This window comes from Neltuma alba, unplaced genomic scaffold (genome assembly GCF_004799145.2).
Source record: "Neltuma alba isolate B1F8T4 unplaced genomic scaffold, ASM479914v2 tig00003215_pilon, whole genome shotgun sequence".
NCBI classification, from domain to species: domain Eukaryota; kingdom Viridiplantae; phylum Streptophyta; class Magnoliopsida; order Fabales; family Fabaceae; genus Neltuma; species Neltuma alba.
The window spans coordinates 92720-103381 of NW_021633191.1; the positions used below are offsets into that span (position 1 = coordinate 92720).

The 10662-nt window shown below is 37.9% G+C and overlaps 2 protein-coding genes and 1 non-coding gene across 3 annotated transcripts; 1 reads left to right on the forward strand and 2 right to left on the reverse strand.

Moving 5' to 3' along the window:
• Window positions 1–2625, forward strand: LOC114740964 (pentatricopeptide repeat-containing protein At3g62890-like). Its single transcript, XM_028929221.1, has one exon. The coding sequence runs from the start codon at window positions 451–453 to the stop codon at window positions 2533–2535; it is 2085 nt and encodes a 694-aa protein (XP_028785054.1). The 5' UTR covers window positions 1–450; the 3' UTR covers window positions 2536–2625.
• Window positions 2626–3710: 1085 nt separating this feature from the next.
• LOC114740972 (U2 spliceosomal RNA) lies at window positions 3711–3906 on the reverse strand. The gene has a single exon (XR_003739733.1). It is a non-coding gene; the product is annotated as a U2 spliceosomal RNA (small nuclear RNA).
• A 1636-nt stretch (window positions 3907–5542) lies between these two features.
• LOC114740966 (monoacylglycerol lipase-like) lies at window positions 5543–9733 on the reverse strand. The gene is made up of 7 exons (XM_028929223.1): window positions 8851–9733; window positions 7625–7663; window positions 7452–7522; window positions 6855–6919; window positions 6596–6685; window positions 6411–6503; window positions 5543–6250 (listed from the first exon to the last, which is right to left on the reverse strand). The coding sequence occupies exons 1-7, from the start codon at window positions 9333–9335 to the stop codon at window positions 5849–5851; spliced, it is 1245 nt and encodes a 414-aa protein (XP_028785056.1). The 5' UTR covers window positions 9336–9733; the 3' UTR covers window positions 5543–5848.
• Between the last annotated feature and the right edge of the window lie 929 nt (window positions 9734–10662).

The window sequence follows — 10662 nt, forward strand, 5'->3', positions numbered from 1 at the left end:
TTTTCAATTTCCCCACATTTTTCTGCAATTGTTTTCCCCCTTCGATGTTCCCTTATCCTATCTCTCTTTACTTATCTGCATTTATTACCTCTAGTTCAGGGATTCTATTCTGAAGACTCGATTACTTATCTGCATTTATTACCACAATTTTTTCGTATCCCTGTTACTTTGTTGCGAAACATAACTTCCAGAAATCATGCTTGAGTGGTTAAAGTCGGAATTTCAGACAGAACAACATGCTGATGCGATGCTCAACGAAAACGAAGAGCCTTCAACTTCATGTTCACCTCCGACCATTTATGTTGTTTGGCTAAATACATGACCATTTTCAGACCGAGAGCTGAATGAGAAACTTTTTTTTAGAGCAGATGCTTGTGTTGAAGGCAACATCAAAGTCTATTTTGATCCAAGCTGTCTGCGGTTTGAAGGTTAGCTGACCGGAAACCAGATATGATGGTCAAGCAAAAGCTTCGCCAAGCTGTAGATTTTTTGTACTCCTGTGGCTGTGCCACTTCTGAGGCATATACACGAATTGTGATTGATTGTGTTCGATCGAATGACATCAATCAAGCCAAGAGATTACAAGCTCACATGGAGCGTTACCTTTTTCAACCCATAGATGCCTTTGTCCATAATCAACTCCTCCATCTATATGCGAAATTTGGAAAGCTTTCAGATGCTCAAAACCTGTTTGATAAAATGGTCAAGAAAGATATTTATTCTTGGAATGCAATGCTTTCAGCCTATGCAAAGTTGGGGTTGGCAGAGGATTTGTGTGCACTTTTTGATCGAATGCCTTATCGTGATTCTGTTTCATATAACACCATAATAGCAAGTCTTACGAACAATGGGCTTTCAGAAAAAGCTTTGAGGGCTCTGGCACAGATGAAGGAAGAAAGGATAGAACCCACAGAGCACACCTATGTCAGTGCATTGCAGGCATGTTCTCATTTATTGGATTTCAGGCATGGGAGACAGATTCATGGGAGAGCTATTGTTGGTAATTCGATGCAAAATGCTTATGTATGCAATTCTATGATTGATATGTATGCCAATTGTGGAGACGTAGGTAGGGCAAGGTGGTTATTTGATAAAATGGTTGATAAAAATGTTGTTTCATGGAATCTGATGATCTCTGTATATGTGAAAAAAGGGAATCCTGATGAGTGCATTCATTTGTTTGGTAAGATGCAGTTATCAGGCTTTAAACCCGATCAAGTTACAGTTTCAAATGTCCTCAATGCTTACTTTCAGTGCGGATGTGTAGATGATGCAAAGAAAATATTTGGCAAAATAACAAAAAGGGATGAGATTTGTTGGACCACAATGATAGTTGGTTATGCACAAAATGGGAGAGAAGAGGATGCTTTGATGTTATTCTGTCATATGCTACATGAAAATGTTCGACCTGACAGTTTCACCATCTCAAGTGTGGTAAGCTCTTGTGCGAAACTAGCTTCATTGTACCATGGTCAGGTTGTTCACGGAAAAGCCATTCTTATGGGTGTTGATGATAACATGCTTGTGTCAAGTGCTCTAGTAGATATGTACTGCAAATGTGGAGTAACTTCTGATGCTTGGGTCATTTTTGAAGCTATGCCTAGTCGGAGTGTTGTTACTTGGAATGCTATGATTAGGGGTTATGCACGAAATGGACAGGGCTTAGAGGCTGTAGCCCTGTATGAAAGGATGTTGGAGGAGAAGTTAAAACCTGATAATATTACTTTTGTGGGTGTCTTATCTGCTTGTATCAATGCAGATATGGTAGAACAAGGGCAGAGGTATTTTGATTCTATTATCGCACATGGCATGACACCCACTTTGGATCACTATGCATGTATGATTACTCTCCTTGGTCGGTCAGGTTATATCAGTAAAGCAGTGGATTTGATAAAAACTATGCCTCATAAACCAGATTACTTAATTTGGTCCACTTTGCTATCACTTTGTACTGCGAAGCGTGACATAAAACATGCAGAGTTGGCTGCTAGGAATCTCCTTGAATTGGATCCACTTAATGCGGCACCTTATATCTTGATCTCCAACATGTATGCTGCTTGTGGGAGATGGAATGACGTAGCTGCCATAAGATCTTTAATGAAGAGAAATAATGCAAAGAAGTTTGCGGCTTACAGTTGGATTGAGATTGAAAATGAAGTTCACAGATTTGTTTCTGAAGACTGTGCTCACCCGGAAGTCGAAAAAATCTATTGTGAACTGACCCGCTTGATCACAAAATTGCAGGAATTTGGGTATAATCCAGATACAAAGATTGTTCTGCATGATGTAGGGGAGGAAGAGAAGGTCAGATCCATCTCCTACCATAGTGAGAAAATAGCTCTTGCATTTGCATTAATGAGGAAGCCCCATGGTGTTGCTCCCATTAGGATCATAAAGAACATACGTGTCTGTGATGACTGCCATACTTTCATGAAATCTGCATCCTTGATGATTGAACGGGCAATCATACTTAGAGATTCGAATAGGTTTCATCATTTCATTGGTGGAAGCTGCTCTTGCAAGGACCGTTGGTAAAGTCTTAGTGAGATGTTAACCTGCTGAGCTATAATGATATCTGGAATGAATAAGGACATACAACACTCAGGAGCATCCCCTCAGAAAATCTTTTATGCAATGGAAATGGCCAATGCTTTGTTCTTCCGGAGGCTTCATTTATGGATAAGGTCATGATTGGTAGACCATTTGTGGATGGAAAAGGGAGAGGAAGATTGTGGAAATGATGACATCTTCTCATTCCATGGGTTGTTTGGTGGGAAGGCAAAGGAGGAGTACATTCGTAAAATTACATATTTACCCTTTAGAAAACCAAAAAAAACAAACACACACGCACACAGACAGTTTAAGTGTAGCCACTTATTCTACCTTTACTTTTTCATATTTGGTTCGATTCATTCCCTTTCCAAGCCATGAAATTCAATCACCACCTGCATTACCCTCTTCGTAGTTAGCCTACCACCTGTTTGCTCTAACATCTCATTCATAGGAAATCGCTTGATGGATTTTATTGCTAACCATGCTGGGGGCAGGGTCACGCCTCTTTTTTTTTTTTTTTTAATATACTGGTATGAGTTTGCTCACACCCAATATATCTGTATTTTTTTTAAGTGTTTGGAAGTTCCATGTTCCGCGAGCTCCGTCTTGAGCTATATTTTCACTTTGGGCCTTACACGCCATCATGTTGCTTTTGGGGGGCTTTAGACGAGGTTCTCTAGACGAGGTTCTCCCTATTTGGTATGTATCATCTAATAATATTTGAATATTTGAATACAAAGACAGTTACTATATACTGTAAAATCTTCCGTGCAAAGGAAACAGTTTATTGTATTAAATTAAAAATTTTAAAAAAGCATCCCCACAATTTCATAGATAATAATATATATTCTTATTTTTGCGAAAGACATTAGAAACAATATTTCAGAATGATAGAAGAATGCGGAAGAAACATGAGAGCTGAAAAGGACTGGAATAATAATTATTCTCGCAAGTACAATATCGCAGTAAATACTAAATACCTTCCACATCAGTCCGAAATACAAAATTTTCTTCGCCAGTCTTAAATACAACAAAAAAATTAGCTTAACTTTTGGGCTATCTAATAGATGCCCCCCGTTGCCGGTTTTTGAAGCGGGCCAACAGACCCAAACGTTGGGGTTAAATAAATTCGGTCCACAAATTTAGTACTCGATTTGTTGGGGTGCGCCAGGCCCGTGCAGCAGTGCAACACATGGGCGACGCTCAAGGACCCCAGTAGCAAGCTACCGTGGTGAGCCCTTCCCCTAAAAAAATTAATTTAATATCATGTGAGCCAATGGCTCACGTATCAGATATTAAACTGATAAGAACAGATACTACACTTGATCTTAGCCAAAAGGCCGAGAAAGGTATGCCTTGCTTTGTGCGTTTGCTTGGCTTTTATACCATCTCATTCCTTTGCTCACAGCTTCTTTTTCCCATGTGGGACTAGTTCTGAACTTGACAGAGAGGAACCTGACCCCTAGTGCCGGTTTATATGCTAAGGGCTTGTTGCCATACTTCTATTTATTTATTTATTGTTCCCAATGTACTACCAGGTGACATTATAACGGAAGGAGCACTTCAAATTACGGTATGTATCTGTGGTGATTCTCCTCTGACTCAAAACTAGTAAGCAGCTAAGAAATCAAATATGTGAGACCTAAATTGAGAGATGTCCTACTTCTTTGTCATGCATATTAACACTACCTCCGGTCGTAATTATAAGAGCTAGTTGACTAATTTAAAGATATTAAGAAAATAAAATAAGTTAGTTATTGTGATAAATAGGTATTGTTTTTCCTAAAATATCCTTGCTAATCAAGTATATTGGTTAAAACTATCATTATTAAAAGACTATCTTGGAAAAAATATATAAATACGAGAGATAAAGTGGATTGAGGTCTTATATTTAGAACTAAAATAAAAATCAAATGAGGTATGATATTAATAACCGGAGGGGTTAGATGAAGAAAGTGGCAAAAGGGTGAGTTTATCCACCTAACAAGCGAGCCTCACACGTACATATCTCATTACCCTCTTATTTAATAAAACTTCCCAATTCAACACGTCTATCTCATGTTTGATCAAATGTAATTATATGTGGGTGGGGTAAGATAATTGGAGATATGACACATAAGATAAAATAGGTTGAAAATAACTTGTTAAAATAAGGACATGATGAGCACTAAACATAAAAATTCGTTTGACCCTAGAAAATAATGTCAGAAATCGTTGTCCTATTCTAATTCCTGTTTTTAAAACAGTTTTTAAGGGGCAAACTCGTCTGGATAAGTATTTTCTATTTACTTGTTCTTAGAATATGTTTATCTTTTTCTAAAGAATAAAAAGATGAGAATCCTTTGTAGGGTTTTCTGTTTCTGTTCTCATTTAGCCATCAACTACTGCTGCCCGTCACCGTTGAAATTTTGAAATAAATTAACTAAACAAATTTTCATTTCTTATTTCCAAACACCTGTTTGAATAATAGTTGCACAGGACCGTATATACAAAATCAGAAACCAAAATACAAGCCAGGTATCTTTCCTAACCATCCTTAATTCTCGTGTCAAAATGATTACAAAACTCGACAATCTTACGTGGTCTATTACTCACCATGGATTAAAAGTGAGCTTTCTACTGTGAGAGTTTTAGTTGAATGCAGCCAAGGAGTGGGGCTAATCTAAATTACAAATATAATAATATCATTTGAATAAACAACTACATCACGTAGACATAACTTCACAAAATCAAACTCTAATTCATTACAATTCACGTGCTTCATTTGTCAAATTTCATCTTATAACCACTTTCGGATTGAGTTTCTTCTTGAACGTTCAACTTGCCTATTAGCGTATAGCACAAGCAATCTTATAGGCAAGAACTGCAGGCTGTATCTGCTCACCATCCTTCACGCAACATTTACGATTACAATTTTAGATTATGATTCTCCAGCGTACCTCCACATGGGATAGGCTAGAAAAGCACATGTTAGCTTGCTAGATAACAATTAAGAAAATGAACTTGCAAAATTAAACAACTGATTCTCCTTATAGTCCATCCCATTAATCACCTTCACATAAAAACAGGACGGTGACATTGAGAATAATACTCAACATTTTCCTGTCTACTTCTGGAGTAAATATGGAGTTATACAAGGTTGTCACTAGTTACACACAGGAAAAAAATGCCTCAGCATCACTTGGCTGCAATTTTCTTTTCCCTCTTTCAAGTGGAATCAAGTTGCAGCAATCTATGGAAAGGAAAACCAGACACGTTCTCTCTGTGAATAATTCCATGAAGACACCACCTAACTTCAAACTCTATTATTCAGCCACTGAATTATTTCCTGTGTGACTGCATGACGTTCAGGTTCAAAAAGGAGGTCATGCAACAACCCTTCATATAAATGAATGGTTTTGTCAGATGAAGAAGCCTCTTCATAAAACTTCTGAGAAGCAACAGGATCAGTGACCGTATCTGCAGTGCCATGGAGAACCAGGAACGGAACTTTGATATTTCTCAAATTTTGCTGCAAGTAGGACGTGATTCTTATAATCTCGTGGCCTGTTCGGACTCTAATGGATCCAGTACATACTAGTGGGTCAGAATATTTAGATACTAGTGCATCTGGATCTCGACAAACAGTTGAACCCTTTTTATAGGCAGAATTAAATTGATATTTAGGCAGCAACAATGAAACTACAGGGGCAAGAAGCTGCAACAAAAAGATATAGAGATTAGACGAGTTCCTGATTTTTCTCATTAGTGCATGCATATGCCAGTATACCATGTTGTATATACTGCAATGTGAAATGAGATGCTGGCAATTGTGGTCAGATAAACTGGAAGCAGACAAAGGAATATGCATTGCTCACCAAGACTATTGGATGAGAAGCCTGGACTCCAACTGCAGGTGATGTCACTACTGCACCAGATACACATGCCTCGACCTTAGGATCCAGCAATGCCTACAGTACAGATAGCATAAAAACTCTTTTAACTTTTTCTTCAATAGCTTGATAATTGCAAGAAATTTAATTTATAGTAGTACTAGCTATACCTTAAGAACAATGGCTGCACCTGTTGAGTGTCCAAAGCAAAAACAAGGAAGCCCAGGATTTTCAATAAGAATCTTCTCAAGAAAAACTTTCTGTGTAACGTCAGACACAAACAAGTCTTAGTTAGAACAACAACTAGCTGTAAGGGGACAGAAATAATGTTTAAAATTCTGCGGTTCTTCCCACCCGCTTATGACAACGAAAGAAGCACCATCTAATTAAATAAGGTTCTACAAAATCCTTGTAGATTGGAGCACATACCATGTCAGAAACAGCATCGTCAAGAGAATGCACATATGCATGCAGCCCATCACTTCCACCATGGCCTGCAGTGAAGAGAATAGTATTAGTTGGAGTACTGACAAGAGAAAAGGAGGAAAAAAGAATAAACATATTCTGCAAGAGTGAACATACAGCATTAAAAATATGCTGCACAGATTTGAAGGAATCATATCGCCTCTTAAAGATATTTCTAAAATCTACACATGCTTTGCCTCCATAGACCCTACGCTTGAAGCCTCATCACAGTAACGTTCCTATTTTAGGTCACCATACAGTCTAAATTCTTGCTCGGAGTGATAATGGAAGAATAGGTGAACAGTTCATTATTCATTACTCCATTTAACCAAGAAAGGTTAAAGAATTACATAAATAAATAGTTGATGAAGTACTATTTATTAACTAAATATCAAATCTTAATCTAAGAGGAGTGCTTGAAAATATGAGGAACATGACATGACTGCCCACCTTTCTGTCAAATCTCTTTACCAAAAGCCAAATTTTAAAAATATTTAGTAAAGCATAACTCCAAATATACTGAGAAAGAAAACTATGATGGAGCGATTTATTCTGACTTACCAACCCAATCCATCCCATAAACCTTGAAGCCATTAGCATTCAGCTTTTTTGCAAAGTCATTGTACCTGCCACTATTATAGGAGAATGGGACTGGCTTCAGAAATCGGAATTGCATAAAGGATTATATAAGAATTGAAAGGGTAGCCAACTTGAATTAAGCATAAACTGCAAACCTGTGTTCATTAAGACCATGCATAATAAAAATAAGTCCCCTGTACAAAGGACGCAACAAATTATCAGTCTGAATTCTATTAAAAAGAATATGAAGCTGCATTTACACAAAGAAAAGAAAATAAGGGTGAACACCGCGCAGCGTAATTGGAATGATAAAATTCAAAAGTCCTGAAGAAAGTATCAATAAAAAAAGGATAAACACACACAGCAGACACTAAGATTATGTTATTTGTTCCAGAAAAGGGAAATACAAATATAAAAAAGCAAGACGAAAAATCAAAATGAAACATCTTGCATACCATTGATCACAACCATAATATCTTTAAAAAGCATCAAGTGTCTCCAGAACGCAGTGAATTAGTAACCATTCAAGTGGTTATCAAGAGATCAACTTTAGGAATCAAATCTTATAGGGGCAAGGAATAAGAACAATCAGTTTTACCACTCACATATTCTTTGCGTAAGAGCTAAAACGCACAGCATAATGATAGAGAAAATTAAGACACCTATAATATTATGACATGACAAAAATTTGAATAGTTTGATCTGAATTTTTTCTCCCCCGTAGGATGATACATAAATTTTGCTTTTGGCCAACAGGATATCACATGATTCAAAGTCCTTTTTTGAATAATAATAATAAGCCAACTTCACAAAATTAAACAGTAGACACTCTGAAACATTAATTATGTCCACATAATTCAAACCCCTAAAATAGTACTAAGTGCGACAGGGAAAGGCGGGGGCCACGAGTAATAAAAATGGCTTCAGAAAAGGACATGAAGATAAGATGCCACCCCCTAATTGGGGAATTTAAATTTTGCGGTGCATGACTTTCTAATCCAGAAATCCTAGCCGTAGCAATTAATGCAGACTGGATTATTCCTTCGAAGACATCAATCATGACCAGCTATTCACATTAGGCGGTGACATTTGATGACAAACTATATTCTCTCTATGAACCAAACATAATCCAGATGCAACGAACCACGCCCAATTCTCTCAGTAGCGTGCATAAAACAGGTAGGTTTTAATTTCTACTCGAGATTTAACTAAGCGAGAATTACCACAGCAACAGCAGATACTGATGTTATTATTAATAAGGATTAACAGCAAGAATCAAACTCAACACATGACCACTAAGCTCAATGTTGCCAAATGCGTTCCAGAAACCAGCACGGCAAGTAAATTTTCGGTATATTGGAGAATGCAAGCTATTGCCTACCTGATTTTAACCGAAACTGGCGTCCAAGATTGCGTGAAAATGGTAGCACCCCTTTTCGTACCGATTAGGGAGTACTCTCTCACCGTATTCGGGTCCCTATCCTCAACAACCCTCCGTATAGCCAGCGCTCTCCTTGCCTCCACAGCCTCATCCACCGCCTTCACCGTCGCCGCCGCGCTACTACTGCTACAGCCAACGCTTAAACAACTCTTCCACGGCACGAAAGGAGTCGGAACTCGCACCACCACCCCCTTCCGGTTATAATCGGTTTGTTTCTCGTCCTTGCCCGGTTTATCAACTGGCGAGGCCCGCCTCGGTCCACGGAAAGGTAAAAGCAGCAGCAAAACGACGGAGTTTATCAGCATTAGCAGGCTCTTCAGTAATCGCATAGAAAACAAGGCGTTTATACGCCCAGTTGCCCCGGACGTTAAAAAAAGCGACGACGATCCGTCTTGTCCCCTCAAAACCAAAGTCTCCGTCGCCATCGCTTCGAACCCTTGTTTCCTTTTTCAACGAACAAGAGCTGCTTCTTCTTCTTCCTCCTCCCTGCTTATATGCTCCTGCTCCTGCTTCTGCTACGTCGATGAGTTTCAATCTGAGAATTTAACAAAGGTCCGTTTCTAGTACAGATAAAAACCGTCGTGGGTCTCTGTATTAAATGTCTCTATCTATATGCCTCCAAAAATTCAAACCCAAATATAGTTTGGAGAGCCTCCTGCCAAATATAGAAGAACCTAAAACTGAATGATTCCTTCTTATGTAGAATTGGATTCGACACCAAATTAATGACGCTTTCGGGTGGGCTGGATTTATACAAAGCAAAGATGAAAACGGAATCGTAGCTTCAAAAGAGATACTGTGATTTGGACAGCTTGTTTACTCTTTGAACATCCAGAAACTGCGGTTACATTCAACAGGATCACAATTCCCTTTTTCTCAGTCCAATTCTGTTGGTGGGGCTATCGGGAAAAAGACTTCTTCTCAAATTTGATGATGATATGTCTGCGAAAAGAAACAAGCAAACAACTTAGGATAGGACGTAAAGATTCGAGAAGCGTTTAATCGGGAATTTTTTTTTATTAATAAAAATTAAAAAAGGATTCCAGAAGCATCGGTCTCTTTTGTTTTTTCCCCACCCCCGATAAAAACTAAAACATTAAGTAAGAGGCCAAGAAAATGACACGTGGAATAGCAATCAAAGAAACCAATAATAAAAAGACAAGTGTACGAGCGAGATTTGTCGAGTCTAACATATGCGGCGAATAGATGACATCGAAGGTGACTTTTTCTGTACTCCCGTACACAGACTTCGCCTGTGCCCTGTCTTCCTCAGAATGGTACACGTGGAGAGGACGTGTTCAACAATTGTGAAATTAAAGAAATGTCCCAGAACTTTGAAATATTACAATACGACCCTGATATTCTTCCGCCGCATGCCTTTTGTGGCCACAGATTTCGTGTTAATTTTTTGTTTAACCTATAATTTTATTTTTAGGAAAAATTTTATTTTAGGATTACTATAACTAATTGATATCATTCAATTCTCAAAATATTTTAAAATTTCCATCAACCCGATTGGACCAAAATGCAATTAAAATTGAAGCGTAAAAATACAATAATACCCCTCTTTTTTATTTTTTTAAAACATAAATATTAATTATCGCTGAAATTCCACATGGCTGATGTCAGAGGTTAGAGCTCTAACGACTGGAGGTTTAAACCCATGATTTCTTAGCACATAAAAAATAATGTGATCACCAAATCAATCAAACCACTTAGTCATGTAACATGTAACATCCTAAAAAAATATAT

Excerpts from the sequence above, each read along its gene's own strand:
- LOC114740964 (XM_028929221.1), top strand. The coding sequence starts at position 451 with ATGATGGTCAAGCAAAAGCTTCGCCAAGCTGTAGATTTTTTGTACTCC.
- LOC114740966 (XM_028929223.1), bottom strand. The coding sequence starts at position 9,335 with ATGGCGACGGAGACTTTGGTTTTGAGGGGACAAGACGGATCGTCGTCG. Across the intron at positions 7,664-8,850 it reads CCAGTTTCGGTTAAAATCAG|GGGACTTATTTTTATTATGC; the intron begins GTAGGCAATAGC and ends TCCTTTGTACAG. Across the intron at positions 7,523-7,624 it reads CATGGTCTTAATGAACACAG|TGGCAGGTACAATGACTTTG; the intron begins GTTTGCAGTTTA and ends CTCCTATAATAG.